General features: G+C 35.7%; 2 protein-coding genes across 3 annotated transcripts in view; both read left to right on the forward strand.

Moving 5' to 3' along the window:
• The window catches only part of LOC139936655 (protein dachsous-like), a 48871-nt gene extending 43827 nt beyond the window's left edge, over positions 1–5044 (forward strand). Inside the window, exon 20 of the mRNA XM_071931513.1 lies at positions 49–5044. Within this exon, the coding sequence (XP_071787614.1) occupies positions 49–2834 (2786 nt within the window). The 3' untranslated portion in view covers positions 2835–5044. The remainder of the gene's footprint in view (positions 1–48) is intronic.
• A 973-nt stretch (positions 5045–6017) lies between these two features.
• On the forward strand, positions 6018–23523 carry LOC139935656 (uncharacterized). 2 transcript variants are annotated; one of them, XM_071930157.1, is made up of 18 exons: positions 6018–6124; positions 10689–11030; positions 12885–13116; positions 13600–13785; positions 14489–14573; positions 14924–15152; positions 15596–15644; positions 16292–16406; positions 17587–17655; positions 17889–18025; positions 18293–18380; positions 19047–19214; positions 19937–20052; positions 20455–20515; positions 20932–21015; positions 21686–21889; positions 22311–22419; positions 23152–23523. In XM_071930157.1, the coding sequence occupies exons 2-17, from the start codon at positions 10733–10735 to the stop codon at positions 22410–22412; spliced, it is 2223 nt and encodes a 740-aa protein (XP_071786258.1). In that variant the 5' UTR covers positions 6018–6124; positions 10689–10732; the 3' UTR covers positions 22413–22419; positions 23152–23523. The 2 variants fall into 2 exon arrangements, with proteins under 2 accessions (XP_071786258.1, XP_071786257.1); XM_071930156.1 differs by having other exon boundaries at positions 22311–23523.
• The last annotated feature ends 94 nt before the right edge of the window (positions 23524–23617 follow it).

Below are 23617 nucleotides of genomic sequence, written 5' to 3' on the forward strand. Positions count from 1 at the left end.
TAATATATATCGCATTTATGGTTTGTCTTCTTTTCTCTTAATCTATAGGTGCAATAAGAACCAATCAGACGATAGAATTCAACCTAGCTCAGCCTGTCATTCAGTTGGTTGTCACAGCAACGGATCATGGCAACCCACCTCTTTCCAGTGTAGTGGCAGTTCGTGTTCAAGTGTTAGACGTCAACAACAATGCTCCAGCTTTTACTCAAACAATTTACTCTGCTTATGTGGACGAAGATAAAGCCATAGGCTGGCCGGTAACAACTGTGACTGCCGAAGATCAAGATCCGTCATACCATAACAGAAAAATTGACTACAGTATTGTAAGTGGAAACCAAGCTGGGAAATTTGAAATCAAAGCTGACAGTGGAGATATTGTTGTATTTGACAGCTTGGATCGTGAAGTTGAAGATACTTACACACTGATAGTTGCTGCAACGGATCGTGGACTTCCACAGCGTAATTCAACAGCAGAAGTTGTGATTGAAGTACAAGATATTAATGATCATGCACCAAGATTCACACAAAAGCAATACTCAGGATCTGTACAAGAAAACGCCACAGTTAACACAAGTGTCGTTCAAGTATCAGCAACAGATGGTGATATTGGACGGAATGCAGAAATTCACTTTGATATCCGATCCGGAAATGAGTTGGATATGTTTACTATTGATGAGTTGACTGGTTGGATAACAGTTAAAGGCAATCTTGATCATGACACTGTACCTGAAGTGAGAATCTCTGTCAGAGCTACAGACCGTAGTATTGATAACCCACTGCATGCCATTATACCAGTGTATATTCAAATCACTGACTATAATGACAATGTTCCTTACTTCCCATTCATGATGTACTTAGAACGTGTTGCTGAGAATCAACCTGCTGGCACTTTAGTGTTTGAGGCTCATGCTATTGATAAAGACACTGGTGAATATGGTAATCTTACTTATGCTATTACTGATGGGAATGGGCAAGATTTCTTCAACATTGATCCCATCACTGGTAATGTCACCACTAAGCAGCCGTTTGATTATGAAGCAGAAGATTCATATCGTCTTGTCATTCGTGCCATAGATCGGGGCGGAGAATCTGTCTCTGTACAAGCTCAAGTAGAAATCACCAGCCGTGATGATTACTCACCCCAGTTTGATGAGGACTCGTACTCGTTCAGTGTTGCACAGGATGCTGCAGTTGGAACAAAGATTGGAACAGTTCATGCTAAAGATGCAGATAAAGGAATAGATGGTGTAGTTGTTTATGCCTTTGAACGAGGGGATGAATTCTTTGCAATTAATCAAAGTACAGGTATTATAACAGTAAAGAAACGCCTGGATTCTACAAACAGACGAAAGCGCTGGGTAGATGACCATACATACAGGAAACGCCGCCAAGCCACGGATGGGAAAGAGCAGTACTCACTGATTGTAAGAGCAAGTTCTGGAAAGAATGAATCCAAGGAAGCCATTGTGTCAATCGTATTAAATGTTGGTCCTCCTAGTACTGGAGGTCGTCAAACAGCAACTCCTGTCACAACAATCCTTGCAGTTGCCATCCCAATCTTTGTAATCATCATTTTAGTGGTCATCTTTCTTTGTTTTATAAGGGTAAGAAGAAAGCGTGAATACCGTCAAAAGAATCCCAAGCCTACTGATTACCAGGCCGGTGACCGGTCACTCTCACCCCGATCCTATGATGCTACTTTTGATGCTGTTGAAATGGGTCACAGTGCTATGGTCAATCATGCTATGACACCAGAACAACCTTTGACTGCTGCTGATACTCCGTACAGCATGTATCCTCCACGTAATATTTACAATATGCATCGAAACAACATGAACAGCTCCATGGAGGTCGGTCGTACGGATGTATCAGAAGGTAACTCTGCCTCCAGTGGGCGAGGATCAACAACTGTTGAAGATGAAGAAATAAGACGCATTAATGAGAGAAATGTTCCTGAGGATCAAGGTGGTAGTGTCAGGGAGAAGGTATTAGATTCTGGAATTCAGCAAGATCACGAGGATGGATTGTCATTGAGAGATAATGCTTCTGATATTATGGGATCACCGAGAGAAAAGAACATGAGTTATTTGAATAGTGCTAGCGCTGAAAGCATGCATGTGTTTGTTGAAGAAGGGGGCGGAGAGGCCGGTGGTGGTTTGGATATAGGTAATCTTATATATGCAAGATTAGATGAAGTAGGTGCAGAGGAAGATGATGCCATTATGGATGGTACAAGAGCATTTGGATGGGGGGATGACATCCAACCTTCCATGGCTGGTTCATTAAGCTCCATTGTTAACAGTGATGAGGAGTTATCAGGAAGCTATAATTGGGACTATTTATTAGACTGGGGGCCTCAATTTCAGCCTCTGGCCCACGTCTTTGCAGAAATTGCCAAACTGAAAGATGACACAGTTGTCAAACGGCAATTAGAAAGGCCTCAACAGAAGCATAAAGCAGCAAAGCAGTTCCCACCTCCACTGCTGACTAATGTTGTTCAGGGTCCCATTAAGCCAGTTGCACCACTTGCTATGAACAATGTAGTCACCACCTCCAACTCTCATGTCTTGCCAAGATCACCAATAGTTAATGAAAGTGCTTTTGCTGCTGTAGGTGTATCACCTGATTTATCACCCTCTCTGTCACCTCTTGCACCAGGATCTATGTCAATTTCACCTATGGTTACGTCTACAGGTGTAAGTTCCGGTCAGTCCTCAAGTAGAGGTAACTCTGGTTCTAGTACACCACAAAGAACAGCTAGGAATCCCAGGCAGGCTGCTAGCATCCGATTTATCCCCTCGTTTGCTGGGGATGAAGAAGAAATTCAAATTTGAGCATTCCAGCCATTTTTGCTTCCTTTTTTCTGTAACAATATATTAATGATGTTAAATGGGGGTGGGGGCAACAATTTATTGAAAAGGTACCTTGATGAAGTGACAAAGTTATGTTGTGTATTTGGTTTTACATAGATTGTTCTTAAATACAGTACAGGTTTGTCCCAAAATATTGATTGTGTTTATTTCTATAGGGACAGAATGTCGAGCCAAATTGGTGTATATAAATGGAGTTTTTACCGTGTACCATTGGGTACTGTTAAATTTTATACTGTATTTTTTATGCGATCTTCAGAGTCATGTACATAGTTCTTTATATTATTATGAGGCTGCATTTTGACCAACTGATTTTGAAAAAAAGATTGGACCTGTTTTGTGGTGCTACTTCTTTGACTACCCATTTTATGGTTGGAGCAGTTTCGAATTAGCCCAATCCACATGTAACTATTATTTTAAATATAAAAATTATATTAAGTGATTCTGTTCAACTCAAAACCCTTTAAATTTGTCCTTTTTGTTTAGATGGTTTTAGTTTGTATTGTCTTGTATAATTAAGCGTGTGTTTGGCTGTAAATATATGTATTCAAACCTTTTAGCTTTGGTTGCACTTCGCAAAAAATGTATTCATGTTATTCTATCCATTATGCAGTACTTAGTGTGTATTTTTTATGTTGTATTAACTTGTTAACCATGAACCCTTTTTATTCTTTATTTATTTTATTTGTAATATTTTACTCAAATCACAACTGTATTGTGACTGTCGTGAAAATAGCAAGTAATACTAACATGCCTGTATTTATTGACACAACGTAAAAAAGGAATACTTGCTCTGATGGGGTCATAGGTTATTCAATTTATGTTGTCTGATATGGGACAATGATTTATTTTGTCTGATAGGGGTCATAGGTCATTTGATTTGTAATGTCACGAGTCTAAATTTTCTGTCTTGACTGGAATGTCATTGTGTTTTAATACATGTACTATACGAATAACTAGACTGAAATTGAGCATGTTAGGTCAAAGGTCATGCTAAGCCAAACTATTTTGAAACCCTCCAAAAAGAGGTTTTGAATCATGTGTATTGAGTGACTATTGACTCATTTCCTTTATGTATGTAGAATGCCTATTTTAGATCCTTTACTTTAAAAAGAAATTTACTCATTACCTTTTAATGTATGAATTGTTTCTAGGTCTTCCATTTGTTCTCACCTATATTTAACCCCCACATCCAACACATTACCATTTTGTGGCCTGAAAATGAAGATCGTAAAATAACTATGGTCAAAACAATGTTACTATATTTAATATTTATATGGAAAAGATTAATTTTGGATTCAGAATATAGAATACCTAAAGGTTTTCCGTGTAATTTCTGGCATTATTTATGCAGGAATAAATATTAATACAACAAGTCTATGTAACAATTGTTGAGCAGAATTAGCATTGAGCAATTTATGCGTATATATTGTCTTCTTAAATGAGTGAAGACTAAAAGTATTTGCCTTTTTTCAATCAGGGTATTCACGATACAATATAATTTAAAGAACATATAAATTAGATTAACTTTGAATATCATTCCACTAAATTCCAACATTACTTAAGGAAAAAAAAAACTCTTAGAATAAGTCAAAGTGATTACAGGGTAAATATTGTGAATAGTGGTTTTCCTTCAGATTTAGTCAAGTTATGATGAAATAATAATATTTTCTAATATAAACTAATTCATTTGAATGTTTCATTCGTAATGAATCAGTTATTTGTGAGACCTTTAGGTAATAACAAACTAACAAGGGATTTACTCAGACACTTTCTCTTGTTCCATTTTAGGCTTGGTTTTCTATTGTTTAGAGATGTCTAGCCGTACACAGCTTGTTTCTATACTTTTTTTTCTGGTATTTAATTGCAAGCGTTGGGAATGACATTAACACAATCATCTTTTTAAAGTTTTATTATTTTTCCTTGTAATTAAAAATTAAAAAAATGACTGATGTCAGAGGTCTTCCCCCATTGAATGAAGTGTGGACTTAATGCATACCATTCAATTTAAATGGAACTGCCACCAAGTATTAGGATCTATACCTAATTGAACCTGGTGAATAATTAATTTAACTATTCAAAATACTCTTTCAATATTTTGAACATGGTTATTATGTATATTAAATTGGACCATATGTGTTTATCATACTGATTAAAGAGTAAATTTATGCAAATATAAACTGTTTGTTGGCTTGTTGGCTTGTTTGTTTGTTTTTTTCGGGTGGGGGTGAATACCCTGACATGCTCGTAAAAGTGTGTGTTGCATTTGGCAGGATTCATGCTAGTGTAGGGGAATCGGTCTCCACTCCAGAGTAAAGGAAGGTCAGAGTAAAGGAAGGTATAATGACTAGGGCATAGAGACTATTCGCAGTGATCGGCTGATGGTCTAACGATGAGTTGTTTTTCGGAGCATTTCTCCAATGTAAACGAGCTTAATGAATGTTTTTTATGTCGATGTGTCCTTTTCTATGGAGAATTAAATTAGATTGTCAAACTGACGCCATGATCTGACTTGATACATTTATAAATGCAGAAGGGAAAGTTGTAACCCTAAAACCCTAGTATGTACGGTACCATGTGTTTTGGTAGCTGTTTATTTTGCCCTTGGGAAAAAGAAGGGCAGGGCTGTCACAAGAACATGAATTGAATGGGCTTTAAGATTATACTAGCAAATTTTCACTGTTTGTTTTGGACAAAAAGAAAATCATTCAAAGAAGAAAAATTATTTTGAATGTCATATCCTTTTCAACCACGCCAGTACATCATTGTGCATTATGCATACAATACAACACACAATGCACTGTGTGCAGTAATGCGCTGCATGATGTAAGGCGACCGAAAGTTAGCTTTCTGTGTTTTGATTGGTCCGAGGTGATGTTTGTCACACCAATCAGCACACAGATATGGAACGCTTAGGTCACTCTGCACGTGGGGTAGCCAATAAAATCATTGTTCGGCAAGAGGGCGCTATTTATTGGGACCGTTAACTAAACTAGACTAAATTTACCGTTGGTGGCGCTATTTCCAGGGACCGTTAACTTTTGGCAAATGAAGATACGTCCGTGCATTATCATCCCATGCACACACCACACACACTCTCACATAGTGCACCGCTAGAATCCTACCGGCTACACCGCCGGCCGCCTGACCAACCACCACCAGACTCCAATTGGCGGGGGATTTAAAAATTTCTGTTTTTTGTTTTTAGACGACGACAGACTTCAGAAATGTGTTGTTTGACTCAAGGAATTTTCGTAAGTATTGCAAAGTAGTTTCGTTGTACTCTTAATAATATTAATAACATTTGTAAGCTGGGGTCAGTCAGGCCAGGTAGTTTTCGAGAAGAAGAGGCTGACATTGACAATCACAATGTCATTGACAAAGTCTAAGTTATTATTATTAAAAATGATTAATAAGTACAGTAGAGTAAAAATTAATATTGTTTTTGCAAATTCAAAAGTTTAGATTATCATTTTAACTTAATTATCTTAATTTTAAATTAAAAGATTGTATATGTTGGTTCACCAAATTTCATTCCTTTTTATTTTAAATCTAAGCCAGGAAAACCCACTAACTACGGTGGGCATGGTGACATGGTTGACATGGTTGATGCAAAATATCTGGTTCATTTTTGAGGCATACGCTTACTTAACTTTGTTCCGCTTGTCTGCGGATAATAAAAGCATAAATTAAAGACGGACCACTCTAAACATTTACCCGCTGAAGACGCTATTTTGCTAGACCGCTCAAAATAAAATTCAACAAACAACACACACAGGGGGGCGATTTTACAAAACTCTTTGAAACGTAGCTGTGACCATGCTGAGACGTACCTCATAAACCATTTCAAAATACGAGTCGTAAGAACGACGTATTGAAAATGCCCTTTATTCAACCTGGTCGGTACAGTCGTGTGAAATATCAATCAACTTGATCATTTAACCTGGGCTAAGTATGGCAGTATGTATTCCTTGATACATTTTGTTGTTATTACCAAACTTAGACACAAGTCTCAACCAGCTACAATGGCGTATTTACATCCAAGAGCTTTGTCAGTTTGTGGGTTGGTCAACCCTAAAAATAACTGAACATCGAAATTCATTTTTCTTTTTTCACTAGGCCTACTACAAAAAATGTATAATGTTAATAACAGACGAAAAAAAATCAAAGATTAAAGAAGAAAAAGTACCCAGCCATTAGAATAAAATGTCATGAAGTTTTAATGCTCAAGTCCAGACTCCAGTAAAAAAAAACAGTGTTATAAAGCCAGGCCAGGGGGAAAAACTAGTAATGTTGGTGACCTTTGATGTACAAAATGTATCTGGTTCACTTCATTTGAGACAATAATGCAGTGTATGGATGATAATAATAATGTAACCGACATTGTTTGTTAAATTGAGCCTTGTATTGTAAAATTGTATGCAGCCAGCTATGGCGTGTCAAACGTTGCATTATTCGATAATGTACAATATATGTGCGATGTTTCTCATATATATGCGATAATTGTCACATATGTGCGATATTCATTTGATGTATGCAATAAATGTAATATATATGCAATAAATGTAATATATATGCAATAAATGTAATATATATGCAATAAATTGTAATATATGTGCGATAAATTGTAATATATGTGCGATAATTTGTAATATATGTGCGATAAATTGTAATATATGTGCGATAAATTGTAATATATGTGCGATAAATTGTAATATATGTGCGATAAATTGTAATATATGTGCGATAAATTGTAATATATGTGCGATAAATTGTAATATACGTGCGATAAATTGTAATATATGTGCAATAATTTGCAATATATGTGCGATAATTTGCAATATATATGCGATAATTTTTAATATATGTTTGATAATTTTGTAGTATATTGTATGCGATCATTTGTATGCGATGTTTTGTGACGGTATACATATGCGATAATTTAATATACATGTGCGATGTTCGTTCTTATATATGTGCGAAAACGGAATTGTGGGATATAGTATGGCTTCCTGTCCACTTGGTCCCCGTATCCGTAATGTTTTAGATCGGGCCAGACTATACTCTGGACGGTATAGTATGGTTCCTATGGTTCAATGAGATTGGCGTAGGGTTTATAGTGATGGTCAGGGTACGAGACTCGAGCAGCGTATTTCCGAAATAGCCAGCCAGCCGCGTATTCGGATAATAGAACACATACAGTACAGGGAGGTGACAAAATGTTGCATTTTGCTCAAATCTGAAGGTGAAGATCTGTTTTACTCGAACGAATTCTGCAATATTAGCATAATTTAGAATTTTTAATTGATAATATGTCAATTTCATAGCATCACATGATTAACAAATAATTTATAAAAAGTGAAAAACATTAACAAAACGTCAAAAGATGACCCGCAAACAAAAAGGCAAAAATTTTTATTTCGTATTTTTTGCATTTTTTAATATGTCAAAAAAACATCACTGTGAAATACAAAACCATAACTTGAAAAGAATTTATACCCTTCGTTAAAACAAAACATTTAATTTGTAATCCAGAACTTTCAAGACTAATTTAGTGGGCGTATCAAATTTTGGGGCTGGGTAAATTTGGTTCACTATCTAGTGGTTAATTAACCACAGTTATTCTGACGCCATTGTCAATGTACATTCCGCCCAATTACATAGACGGTGGACTTAAACACAATTTGAAAAGAATTTGAACCCTTCGTTAAGACAAAAAGTTGCTTTCTTGTTCCAGAATCTTGAAGGAAGATAGACTGGACGTATCAAATTTTGAGCTGGCTAAATTGGTCAACTATTATTGATTCTGCAATAAAAAGAAAATGTTTAAAGAAAATGTTTAAAGAAAATGTTTGTCTTATCGAAGGGTGTCACCACCTTGTGGTGACTAAGATTCCAAAAAATTGAAAAATGATTTTGCAAACAAGACACAGTTGAATTTTTATAGCACAAGAACTTTTAAATTTTATTGACAACAATCAAAAATAATCAATCATGAGTGTTTCAGATATAGCTCGGTAATTTACTAACTTTAACTGTTCTACAATTTAAAGTCACCTGGAAATAGAAGTGTTTTTCTTTCAAACATAAAAATATATGCTTACGAACAATAAAACAATTTATTTAGTAATTGATAAGACAAACATTTTCTTTTTATTGCAGAATCAATAATAGTTGACCAATTTAGCCAGCTCAAAATTTGATACGTCCAGTCTATCTTCCTTCAAGATTCTGGAACAAGAAAGCAACTTTTTGTCTTAACGAAGGGTTCAAATTCTTTTCAAATTGTGTTTAAGTCCACCGTCTATGTAATTGGGCGGAATGTACATTGACAATGGCGTCAGAATAACTGTGGTTAATTAACCACTAATTTGTTACGCCCACTATATTAGTCTTGAAAGTTCTGGATTACAAATTAAATGTTTTGTTTTAACGAAGGGTATAAATTCTTTTCAAGTTATGGTTTTGTATTTCACAGTGATGTTTTTTTGACATATTAAAAAATGCAAAAAATACAAAATAAAAATTTTTGCCTTTTTGTTTGCGGGTCATTTTTTGACGTTTTGTTAATGTTTTTCACTTTTTATAAATTATTTGTTAATCATGTGATGCTATGAAATTGACATATTATCAATTAAAAATTCTAAATTATGCTAATATTGCAGAATTCGTTCGAGTAAAACAGATCTTCACCTTCAGATTTGAGCAAAATGCAACATTTTGTCACCTCCCTGTACTGTATGTGTTCTATTATCCGAATACGCGGCTGGCTGGCTATTTCGGAAATACGCTGCTCGAGTCTCGTACCCTGACCATCACTATAAACCCTACGCCAATCTCATTGAACCATAGGAACCATACTATACCGTCCAGAGTATAGTCTGGCCCGATCTAAAACATTACGGATACGGGGATCAAGTGGACAGGAAGCCATACTATATCCCACAATTCCGTTTTCGCACATATATAAGAACGAACATCGCACATGTATATTAAATTATCGCATATGTATACCGTCACAAAACATTGCATACAAATGATCGCATACAATATACTACAAAATTATCAAACATATATTAAAAATTATCGCATATATATTGCAAATTATCGCACATATATTACAAATTATTGCACATATATTACAATTTATCGCACGTATATTACAATTTATCGCACATATATTACAATTTATCGCACATATATTACAATTTATCGCACATATATTACAATTTATCGCACATATATTACAATTTATCGCACATATATTACAATTTATCGCACATATATTACAATTTATCGCACATATATTACAATTTATTGCATATATATTACATTTATTGCATATATATTACATTTATTGCATATATATTACATTTATTGCATACATCAAATGAATATCGCACATATGTGACAATTATCGCATATATATGAGAAACATCGCACATATATTGTACATTATCGAATAATGCAACGTTTGACACGCCATAGCCAGCTGTGTGCAGAGCAGACGACAGACCGAAAATTTTGCAACATTATATTAGACCAATCAAGACACAGATATGAAAGCTTACGTCACCGACGGTTATCCAATGAAATCATTGTATCTAATGAAATCGCTGGTCTGTAAAATCAACTGCCTTACTTGTTGCGGATATGACAGGGGACCAGTTTTGTGGCATTGAACATTTGTTACCAATCGAGGGCGCTGTTTCAAAACATTGGCCAAATAATGTGCAGAAACTGGCAGAACTCTTCTCACGTGAAGGAGTTTGTCGAGGTTTAACCAGGGTTTCGCCACAAACTTATCTTCCTATACAGTGCAGAAACATCATCCGGAGTATACTCGCATGTAAGTGCAAGTTATGAAGCGAAAAACATTAGCTAAATGGCTGGTTTTCGGTCTTTGTTTTGTCATTCATTTTGGCATACAACTTTACTTGATGTGGCGAGTTCCTCAATATGCTGCACACGTGTATTCAGCGTCAAAGTTAGACCGGCTGGACGCAGACGACAGACGTGAAGATTTTCCAAGAATAAAGCAACACCACGCTGGAGTGAAGGACAACAGAGGAAGCGAATTTAGAGACAGGAATGGAACCCTGAATGGAAAGATTTTGTCAAGTGTTATCAGTCAAGCGACTGTTAAATTTGATAATAAAGGTTGGCAAACTTCAGTTATTTATTTACACAAGTTTTCGTATCCTCATCCTGCCACCACTTTTTCATTTGTTATAAAAATAAATTAGTATCTTATTTATATGAACACCCACCACCATCCAGCGGGGTGGAAACGTGTGCGTTACAACAATTCTTTACTATTATTTACAAAAAAGTGATATTCCTTATGGTAAAAATGAAATGCAAAAGTGGAGGAAGGATATGGAAATCTTTCCCTCAAATGTAGTGACCAGTGACTTTATTCCACCTTTCCTTTTTATTTTTCACCCTTGCCTTGTCACATCATCTGTAGAAAACTTTTTTTACGGTGAATGGATACTTTATCAATCTGGTGAGAAGACAAAAAAAACCTAAAATCTTGTTAACTTTTTAATTTTGAATAAAATGCTATTTTCCTGACTGGACAAATTATCATTCTCCTGAAGACGAACAGAGTATACAGTTCGAAACTTTAAGACCAAACCAGCTTATTTGTTTTATTGTATCGTTTGGTGTCCCAGTGTGCTCCATGTATTGTTGGGTTACTTCTATTCTATTCTAGCCCCACTTGTGTGGCCAAGGATAGCTAAGGATTCAGCTATCCTTGGCCACACAAGTGGGGCTAGGTTACTTATTCTGTGTTTCTTATGTATTGTTTACACCTTTGCAATTGGTTGATGTCCTTAGAGCAGTACGCCCCCACGTGGTGTTTCTGTTGTTATCAATGTTTCCTTGTGCAATGTTGTTAACAATAATTATTCCCCTTTTTCGGTTTTACATAAAATAGTATACTTTTAACTTCTTTCTATAGTTTTTATAAGCCAGTCATATAGGAAACACAGGCCCCAGGCCACAATTATTATGTTAACTATTTTTTTCCTGGCATGTGTTGCTGGCTCTATTGTTTGTTCTTGTGTTGTTTGATTATTGTCTTGCTCTGTGTTTTATGATTGTGTTTATAATGTTTGTTTGAATGCCGAATAAAATAATATATAACAAAAAATAGAGAAAAAAGTTTACTGGACAAATTATCAACCTTTGTACCTTAAATGTATACGTTCTGTGCATTGAATTGTCTAGTTCTGATTTCAAGGATAACAGTATATTTTTACATTGAAAATTGTATTTAATTAGCTGGTAAGCATAATTTGGTTGTGCTTAGCTACTTATTATGCTTTTAAAAGCAGGTCTTTGAAATTGGGCCAAGCCCCGGTTGGACAACTCTGTTGCATGCATGATGCAATGCGACACAGTTTCGGATTAAATATCTTGTATCGATTCAAACAAATTTACAGCCTAGTTTTCGTAAACTTACTGTATTGAGGAAGGGGATTTGTTTAATATTTTTTTTATTTTATACCTTGATGACATTATTTTGTGAAAATAAAATTAAAATTGACGTCTCCAATAGACATGTCCTAAACTAACTTGCTTGTAAACACTTTCTTGCATTGATGTAACACTTCATGCTGTAAAAAGTGTTGGGCGCAGTCCTTGAAGATGGCCCCGTTTTTAACAACTTGTGCTAGCTGCAATATTGTACGGCGCATTCTTTGTTTACTTCTTACTTGTTTTTGGTTCGCACAGTTGGCTTGAAATGCCAATTAACATAATGCCAATTGCACCACCAGACTAAACTCCAAGCCATGCACTCATGAGTACATGATGATCACATCGCTACTGCAGATAATTTTATCCTTGAATATTATTAGTTCTGAGCTCATTGGAAGTGTAGTAGGGACACAAAGAATATTTAAATGGAATTTCAACTTCTCATATTAGGTAAACAATTAAGAAAAAAGTTAGTAATATTTCTGTTCTCATTGTCAATCTTTGTTTGTATTTTATCATTTGCAGATGACCCATCAATCTTAAGCGAGCTTCAGATAATAAAGGAACAACTGTCACGGCCTGAAACTCGACTCTCATTACTACAGAATCTGGAGTCCAGTTTATTCAGTTCCAGAATTGATGTTCCAAGTGACAGTAGTTGTCATCTGCCGTCTGTGATTCCACCTGATATGTGTGGCAATGTATCATGGGAGTGCAGTCTTAGCTCATCATTTGTTCAACATGACAGGGTTAACAGGTCAGTAAGTTCTAAAAACTAACTCCAAAATTAGATTATATAATTTGGCAGTTTCACAGGAAGGTTGCAAAAAATAATAATAATTAAAAATAATTTTGAAAACTTGAAAAGCGCCATCTATCTAAGACTGAACTTATTCCGAGGCGCATGAAAACAAAGAAGATACAGAGAATAAAAATAGAGTACAAAATCTCATGTTGGCTCAAAAATGAAACTTTCTGTAGGTAATCGATTATGTTTTGTATTGAAAGAACAAATTTCATAAAGGTACCAAATTTGTTTTAATGATTGGGGCCATTAGAAAATTGTAAAACAATAATCTAATTTGATTTTCTCTACATGTCAAAGTTGTTGTCTTTTTAAGGACATTGCTTTTAAAGCATGTGAAACATTATCTGTTTCAAATGAACATAACGTAATGCAATATTGCATTTTATGTTTGATTGTCTAAAAAGTCTGTTAAACCTTGTTGTTTTCACACAGAACACTGCAGGTGCATTGCCCAGGTGAATTTCGAATCAACTTTATTTCAAGAGAAGAGAGTGAAACACTTCTTGCTAACGCTAAGTACATACCAGACCGTGAATGGAACACATACAAAGGACCTGCTACTGTACCTTTCAAAACTCAATATGCAGATGTAGTATGTCCCATGAAGATTGGAAAAGAGTAAGTTTTATAGTGAATCAACCTGCCTGGGCCTGAATCGATTAAGCTGATTCAGCAGAACATTTTGCAGACTCACTTTCTGCTAAGCTAAAATAAGCAGGAAACCCGGGACAGGTGCTATTATTTTGGTTAGTTATCTATTCTGGTATGCAACATTAAATTATTACTTGACTATTAAAGCTGAGCATTAGAGGAGCCTAAGAGGCTGAGTATAAGAACACTTGCGAGCTGAAAGCAGACCTTGCACATTGACACAAAGAGAACGATGATGTTGATGATGATGACTGTAGACTAAGATAAGTTCATGTTGCATTCACGTTGATTAATACTACTTGCTGAAAATCAGTTGACTGTGGTGCCCTTGTTTTTACTTGGACCTGGGCCCCATTTCATAAAGCTGTTTTGAAAGCAGAAAATATTGCTGGACAATTTCTTTGCTAAGCAAACAGTGATCGGGATGCTAGTCATTTTGGTCCATCTTCGTGTTGAATTCACACTGATTACCATTACCTGCTGGAGCTCTGTTGGTCGTGGTGCCTTTGGTTTTAATTGGACTTGCCCTTGAAAGTTTGCCCTAACAACACCCTACCTTGTGTTTTTAATTCCTCATTCTATGTTAATCTAGATCCCAAGAGTTGTGTGCGATCTTATTATTATTTATTCCTTTATGAATGTTTGGTTTTATTGTGCTTTGTTAATGCAGCATTGTTGATCAGCATAACTACAGAACCCAATTTATTCCAAATGTGACCTCTACAAAAGAGCAAAAAGAGACTTATTCTAAAAAGGTAAGTTACCATTCATGGCAAGGGAAATTTGTATTTGAGTTCGATTTGAATGAATAATCATATTGTTGTGTGAAAGTCCCAAACAATCTTCATTTTCTTAGGTAAGATTAAATCTTTAAAGATAATAATGAATCTCTTTGGGTAAAATTTTAGATTGCATTTAGGTGCATCTAGTTGGTAAATCTCATTACAGACATTTCAACTGAGGCGTAATGCTGTAGGTAGACCTAATTACGGGTCAGTCAATTACGTATACCTAGTTGGTAGGCCTCGTTACATACCTTAAATGTACCCTAAAGTACTTGGTGGGAACCTTTCAGATTCAACCTTTATTTGATTTTTCTTTGCAGCAATCATCTAGTGACAATTGGCAACCTTTGTCCATACTATCCATCAATCTTGATTCAATGTCACGACCACATTTTCATCGTCCGTGTGGACTTTCAAAGACAGCCCAGCTCCTGAAGGATCTATATTACTCAGGAACTGGAACTAAATCAACTCATCAAGCATTTCTCTTTAACCGATTAAATTCTGTTGGTGGTGTGACTGCAATGAATCTGACACCATTGTATGCAGGTAAACAAAAAAGACAGTTATTGATTTAAAAGAGTTGAATTAGATTATTGTCGGTGGTGATGCGCAAAATAGGGATACTTCATTTCTATAATTTTCTAAAAAGGTAAGTTACCATCCACTGCAAGAGAAATTTAGTATGAGCTTGTTTTGAATGAAGAATCATATTGTTGTGTAAAAGTCCATTGAACAAAACTCTTATCTTAAGTTAAGATAAATTATCTTTATAAAGATAGTGTGAATGATCTCTAATGTGCCGTGACTCTGACCTGCAATGGGAGGAGCTGTGTAAAGCAATGGAAGACTAAAGTGTTTGGAGTGCCATCATCTGATGTGCCGAAAAAAATGAATGAAAATGAATTTCTAGAATGTTATGACTTTCTATTACAAGTTTAATATTTTGTCAAGTAATTATTTTTTACAAATTTGATGTTTTTTATTTGCAGGGCTCTATTTAAGAAAGAGTGATGAAGAAAAGCGTGTATTACTTCACAGGTATAGTACCATATTTTTAAACCATAGTTTCAAGAAGAACAAGATGAAATTGAGATAAATGGAATGTCTCGACTGAATGAGATAAATGTCACCAGAGCATTTGTGTTTGTTATAAGTTTTTTAAAACACCATTCTTGTTATAGTAACAAAAATAATTTGGGAGGCTAATCATCCTAACAGGAAGATGAATTGTGTTAGGACGTGACTACAATGTGTTTGAGTCGCATGCGTGCAAGGGTGCCCTTTGGCTGCCAGCCAGATTGAACCCATGCCCACGGAGCACAACCTTAGATTAAAAGTGTTATCATTCTTTAAAATTTTGACTAATAGGGAGACCGCCAACATATAGCTGGATCCCTCATTTGGTATAGTGCCGGTATGTTAATCTAAAGGTCATTGGTCCAAGTCCCGCTCCAGTCAATTGTTTATGCTCAAATCAAAGCAAGTATTTAAGAAATGACACTGCATAGTATTGAAAATTTCCTATAATTATCCATTAAGGACTCCTATATCAAATGTTGGAGCATCTCAGCAGTATACATCATTCAAGTAACCAGTGTCCATGTTTGCTGTAGATTCAAAGTAGTATTCTATGCTGAGTTGATGTATGAGACAGTAAGAGTGGTTTTTTATTTTTATTTTTTCAGATACCCGCGTAAAATAAATGAATGGATGTGGGACTATGCTAATTCTCTAGGTTATTTAACTAGCTATGGAGTTGATACAGGAAATGGTCTCTTTGGTACTAGGACTGTATGTAAGGTAAATCACTCCATTTATTCCAAAATTTTGTTTCACACAGTTAAAGTGTCTAGCTGGCAATTTATCCTCATTTACCTTCCTTTTGTCTTGTATCTTAGTCAGACATCTGACTTATTACTAGTTGTGAGGACTTCTTTGTCACCATGAAAAATAGTTGGATTGTTCCACAATAAACATGACCGTGAAGTGAGTTTGATATTGGACATTGGACATTCACATAGGTTTGTACAGCGAATGTCTACTTTGCTATTTTTATTGGACATTCACGTAATATTGGTAGGTGAATGTCTACTTTTCATTGGACAGATTGGACATTTCTTTAAAAATCTGTGAATGTCCTGTGCCATGTCAAATATCGAAACAAAAAGTAGACACTCGCTGTATAATCCTATGTGAATGTCCAATGTATTCGATGTCCAACATCAAACTGACTTTACTGTTATCAAAATTATACTTGAAACTAAGTATAATGTTAAACAATCTGAAAGCAAACACTGACTTTTCACTGCTCTGTTTGCCATTTGTTACTTGTCAAAGATAATCTGGCGTTACTGTAAAAATAAATGCATTGTCTGCATTTAAATTGAAAAATAGTTTTAAAAACATTGAAAGTATCCCATTGAAACTTATAAATTGTAAGTTCAAATGGCAAGGGAAGGTGGGGGGGTAGGGGTGGCAGTGAGGAAAAATGGGGTGGGTGACTGCATACACAATTTGATGAGGAAGATTGAACTGCAATTTTTTTTCACAAATTCATCAATACACATGTGTAGTTAGTGTTGTCATATATTCATTCATTCATTCATTCTCTTCTTAGGTTGCTTTACTGTGGTTCATCATTTCATCAATCTACCATCCACATTGTGCATTCATCCATCAGATGCTCACATCAGTCAATCTTATCATAATATGAGACGATGTAATCACTTCAAGGTACATTTTATGTCTTCATAACATCTTTTGTGTTTGTGTCCCAAATGGTTCTTTGTAAAACATGCTGAATTTGGTTTATATTTATTATGGTACACTGTCAATATTAGTATTTCTCCAACATTTAAAAGAATTCTGTCATAGTTTTTCCTGTTTCCTTGCTCATTGTTGTGACATGTTTTACAATGAATTTTGTGACACCATGTCAGTCCAATTAGCTAGACCTCAATCTGTGATTGTTTTATTACAGACTTGTACCAACAGACCAGGATCATTGCCTCATTGGGAAGATGGATGGGTGAAACATGAAAATAAAGAGGTTTGTCAATTAACATTCAACTTGTTTATAAATAGAATCACTTGGTGTATTCCAGGGCCTTTCCTTGCAGGTAAGACACTGCAATTTGTTTCCTGTGAGGAAATACTTGCTGTTATAACAAGGAACTTACAGTCCTGCTTTGAAATGGTGACTTCAGAAAAAGTTCACAACCTTCTGCTTTAGGGTTGATGCAATTTACTCACCATATCAAGTGTTGTTGTGATTATTCTTAGATTCGTCCTGGTGTGTTGGCCGGACTATGTAATGGTGATACATTCATTCATGAACATATTATGAATTATACCAAGGACTTCTTGAATTCTGACCATCCAGCCAAATGGGCAGCTTTTGACCTGAATGCTAAACATAGGTGAGTTCCCAATATTTAATCACATCTTTGAAAAGTTGGAAAAAATGGTAAATTTACCATTTGTTTTTCAGAGAAGGGCTTCGCCGTGGTTTTTTCTGGTATGGTTGGCAGCAGCTTGCACATCTTATATTTCAAACATAGCTCCGCAAACTTTGTAAAAAATAATAGTGAGTGCTTTGAGACACCCTAAAAACACGTCAGGTATATTTTACCATGTTAGAAGAAAGTAAGGTTTAGAATAAACTATTTGCTTTGTGTTGATTATAGGCCTGAACCAGACTCAGCAACACAGATTGATGACAGCTTGCTACATCTATTAACACAACTGATGAAGTCACAACCAAACCTGGTCATTGTAAGTTCAGCAATTAAATCAAGTCTTAACTCATTGAGGAGAACCTTTCAATGAGGTATCAGGTCTAAATATTCAAACCAACGTGTTGTAATATTCTTAACCTGTACAATGTGTTGTAAGTTTTAGAAATCTGATAGATGATGTTGATCGTATTTACTAGACATCATAACAACAATCTTTGTTGTGCCATTTTTTGAGTCAGTGTCCATGTGTGTGGTACATCATCCTGCAAATTTTAGGGGATACACACATATATGAGCTTTGCACCCTGACTAATTCAAGTTCTGGTGGTTTAGTCATCGGAGTTTGGGATCAAACCCCGTTTCTGACACTTGTGTTCTTGAGCAAGACACATCACTATACTTGTTTCTCTTTATAAACAAGTACCTTAAAAAAAGGGTCGAGTTTGTTATTGTGTTTGAAAAAATCCTCTGTAGCACCACAGCAGCCCAGTCTGTATACTGCCCAGGGAGCTGAGAAAGATTACAGGAATGTTATTGGCCAAATGACTAAGGAATTGATATGTTATTGTAAAATGTGCTATTAATATTACATTGCATTAAACAAGCCTCCAATGAAAGCCAAGCCTCATTGTTTGTGTTACATCCCTATCATGACATGCTTTATTGACACTGAACAGTGCAAGTTTCTTATTCTTATTTGCAGTTCTTATTTGGTGATCATGGTGATCGTTACCATGGTAACTATTCTGATCATGCTGGGAGTTACCTTGAGATATTTTTACCGTTTTTAAGTATCATCGCTCCAAGACATGTCATGGAAAAGCATCCTGAATGGGAGAGGAAATTACTGATCAACAGTCAGAGATATTTGGTGAGTTATAATAACGGTAAAGTATACCTGTGGTTTTTGGAACCGTTCGGTTGTTCTAATACTATAGAAATGTAGATTTACACAATCAAACTAACATCTGAAAATAAGGGAATCAATGTGTGGTGAAGAGGTTTTCAACTAGTGGTTAAAACCCATCGAGGCCTGGTTCTTGATAATTTTACCAAGACGAAACCCATTCATAAATACCTCAACCTTTTTCATCAAAAATTATCGACACTTTTGGTGGAAAAGTAAGATAAATGCAAAAATTATAGTTGTTCAAAGATTTCTTTCAACACAACACCCTTCCAGCTATGAAATGGTAAGGCCCCCGGGTAAACAACTCCTTATAAGGGAATGCTGTGCGCGTTGCGCGTATCGCGTGATGTGGCACAACTGTCCCGGCCGTTGCTCTCGACAAATAGGAATGAAGAAACTGTGCAAGCTCGCATATCACGCCCATGTTTCAACACTTTTTTACTGGTCATAAACATAGGTTTATACACACCCACGTGACGTGCTCTCCACCAATAGGAATAGCGAAACTGTCTGAGGTATTTATGAATGTCATTTCAAATATTTGATAAGCTTGCACAGTCTTTTGTAACAGTGTTAATAGTATTTGAGATATGAGAGTGCCAGGATTTCCTTGCCCCAACGTTGGTAGTTGCTTGAGGATGATTTAGTGCAATCTCTATTCTTTGACCATTGATCTGTTTCAGATTCATCAAGATATACATCATACAATGAAGTCACTTATGCACTACCCGGCATTACACAATGTATCTGGACATGTGTCTACATATTCCTATAACTTATTTACCCAGGTTATACCAAGGTTAGTTTCAGTTTTTATAACAAATAAATACATGAATATAACGGTGGTGACGAGGTTTCTAAATGGCCTGTTCGGTTTGCTCCTTCATTGCAAGCCCATGACCCTGCTTAAGTTGCTGTTACCTCGCCACATTGATTTAAGAAGAGTGAAACACATGATCACATTTGAGCCAGTCAGAATGCAAATACTCTCCAACGTTAACACATGATTAAATTTGGACCAATCAGAATTGCAAATACTCTCCAAGGAGAACACACTATTACATTTGGACCAATCAGAATGCAAAAACTCTTCATGTAATATGAGTAACCTATAATTCAATAATCATTTGGTGCCAGATATTTATCATGCTTTTGAAATATAGAATGACATTTAAAACTGAAGTTGTATTATCATCAACAGGTCAAGAACATGTTCCAGTGCCAAGATGCCATACTGGAGTTGCGTCTGTGGAGGACCAAAGGTAGCGCATTGAATTCTTGTCACAAGCTTGTTTTGATCTTCATCATTATTGCATCTTCCAAAAGAAGTTCTTATAACTATGATTAGTGTTATTTCCTTCTGTTATTCATGTATTGTATAATGCCTCAATATAATCCTTGTTACTTCTTATCAAGACTTATAAAACACTAAAGTTTTCTGTTACCCCATTCATCTACTATTTAGTCATGATATCATGTTTTGAGCGAGTGTAGTTAATTTGTCTATTTGTATATTTACTTTACATGTTTCATTTCGTCTTTATGTCTGTTCCTGTAAACTTTTTGTGATTTAGTTTGATAGTTTATACTGACCAGCAGATATCTCTTTATTTATAACTGTTCTTCATTATCAATTAAAACTGTTTTGTTTCATTTCCTTGGTTCATTATTTGTGCAGCTCCTCCCTCCAGATAGATGGACTGAAGAGCTTCGGTCATTTACAAGAAGAGCTGTATCTGAGATAAATGCAAAACACTCTCAGGTAAATATTTATGTCATGATTACAAGTCTAGACAAACTTCTATAGGACATACTTCTTAGAAGTGTTAATTCATGTTGCAGCTTGTGATTCATGTACTGGTGTAGGAATATGATAATAGTTTTGCCTCTGGCCTTGATTTAACCACCTCACATCGGATGACATGTTTATCTGCCAAACTTTCAAACTGGTATATGGCTTTGGTTTACTGCGACCAAAACACCTTCAGAGCACCCTCAATGTCTTGCTGGCAGTCAAACTATTCCACCCGGACACTTCATTGTGTAACATGGACAAATTTGTCAGAGCACCAGCTTTAAGTGGTTAATTAATGTTGTGATGTATATTTATATTTGTATGCGTGATGCTGATATTTTTACCTGTGGTTTGGATCTGACTCTGAAGGTTGCTCGTCATGCAAGACAGTGTTTCTAACAATGACTCCCGTACCAGATATGTAGTTTGTTGTAATGAACAATTCAAATAATTGTCATTAATATTTGGACAGTTTGATCAAAACATACTTCCAACTTTTAACTATTTAAGATTATAAAAGTGCTGTTCCTAGTGAAGGTCATGAAGCCAAACAAAATATGGCAGTAGGCACAGTTTGACAATTGGAACATACAATGTCTGTTTGTTGCATTTAGGAATGTTTTATTGTTTTCTACAGCAAACTTTACTTCATGAAGATCCAACTGAAAAGAATGTATCAACTAGATGTCTGGACATTGTGCTGAGAGATATTAGTAGCATAGCAGCATATGAGCATGAATATGCTGGGGTGTTTACTTCATATTATCATATAACATTCACATCTGATATTGGACCATCAAAATGGCAAGCAACTATAGACGGTAAAGGATCCATTCAATCTGTAAGTATTGATTCAAATTAGCTTCTTAGCTTTATTACAATGATTCAAGTTTGAGTGCAGTGCATAACAGTTTTCTAGTTGTTGTCTGAAGTGACTGTGACTAATGGTCACCTATTTCTATGGGGTTTTTGTTAATAGAAAGGTTTCTTTATGGTAATAAGATTTGATCTAATAGATGTTAAATTCACATCGGGGATAAAGAATATTTATTTGGGTTTTTATTCATATACACCGATGCAGGCTGCACCGATGTGTGTTACTACTGTATACTCAAAAGATATCTTTTTGAAACCTTGCATAAAAGTGTTGTTTGTTTCGGCAGTATTTCTTTGTTTTATGAAATACTTCATTTTAATTTCAAGGAAGGAAATTCAAATGTATTTAACTGCAACGTTCCTTTTTTCCATTGACTTGTTTTCAGCTAAAGCAATTGACGAGATACCAGAAATATGAAACGTGCAGAGATTTCAGAGTATCCATAGAGTTTTGTGTTTGTCATCAATTTCCAGCTGGGACTCCTTAATATAAAAGTATGTAGATTAAGTATCTAGATCATCCAATTTGTATAATTCATGTAAACTTTTAGAGAAATACTCTTGTGTACGAGTTGGTGTGTATACGAGTTGATGAATGTACGGGTTGTTGCACTGACGAGTTGTATGCAGCCACCCAAAGGCAAACAGGAAGCTGGTCATCTCGCCCTCTGGCAAGCTCACCCCAACCTCAAATTATGTCGCCCCAAACAAAGTTACTCCCAACAATGTCGCCCCAAACAAGCTCACCTTGCCTGGGTAGTGTTGAGCTGATCCTGCCTGGGCGTGGTATTGAACTCACCCAGCCTGGGATATGAGATCCTCCACCAATTACCAACGGTTACATATTGATGAAGGCAGCTTAAATGCAGAGATTCAATGAGCGGACATTTTAAAACTGGCAACTAAAGGCTCACTTATTTTCTTCTGTTGAGTTAACTGTTCACTGTTTTTATTTTTTAAATTTTTTATAAAACTCTGATTGTACTTTCTACACAGTTCAGCCATTTGGCTGCAATGTTTGATTGTTTTTATTTACTAATAAAATCAATTAATCCTGGACAGACTATTGAGTATTGTTCCAAATTATGCATAAACTTGTTAATGGCTCTAGCAGAGTCTTTCTCAAAGGCCAACTCTAATTTTCAAAATTCTTGAATGATAGACAGCCCTTTTGTTGCCGAGAATGTGGCACCAATCTCTGTAAAAGTCAATTTTGTTACAACACAGGGTGAGCTCGTTTGGGGCAACTTTGTTGGTGGCAGGCTACCTTGTTGGGGCAAGCTTGTTAGGGGATGATATTACCAGCACTTAGACTTCCCCCTAGCTCTATGTCAAGGAGATGAGAACACCCAAAGGATGGGGGTAAGTTATCCTAACTACGGTACAACAACCCTTCAGTACCATTTAAGTTAAGTTCAAAGCTGGAACATTATTAATGCTGTGTGCATGCATTCATTCATCATTACATTTACTTATTTCTTGAAAATATAGATGGGCTCAAAGCATGAATAGCTTAAAAGTTTTAATAGCTTAAAAGTATTATAGATAATTCATAACCACCCGCCACAGTTTATCAATTATGACCCCCCTAACATTAACATCAGACCTGGATAGAAGTGATATTAGGACTTGTACTTGGGTGGGGGATATCCATTGGAAAAGTAGAGTTGGTAATATTTTGGGGGTAACAACC

Source organism: Asterias amurensis, chromosome 4 (assembly GCF_032118995.1).
Source record: "Asterias amurensis chromosome 4, ASM3211899v1".
Taxonomy (NCBI): domain Eukaryota; kingdom Metazoa; phylum Echinodermata; class Asteroidea; order Forcipulatida; family Asteriidae; genus Asterias; species Asterias amurensis.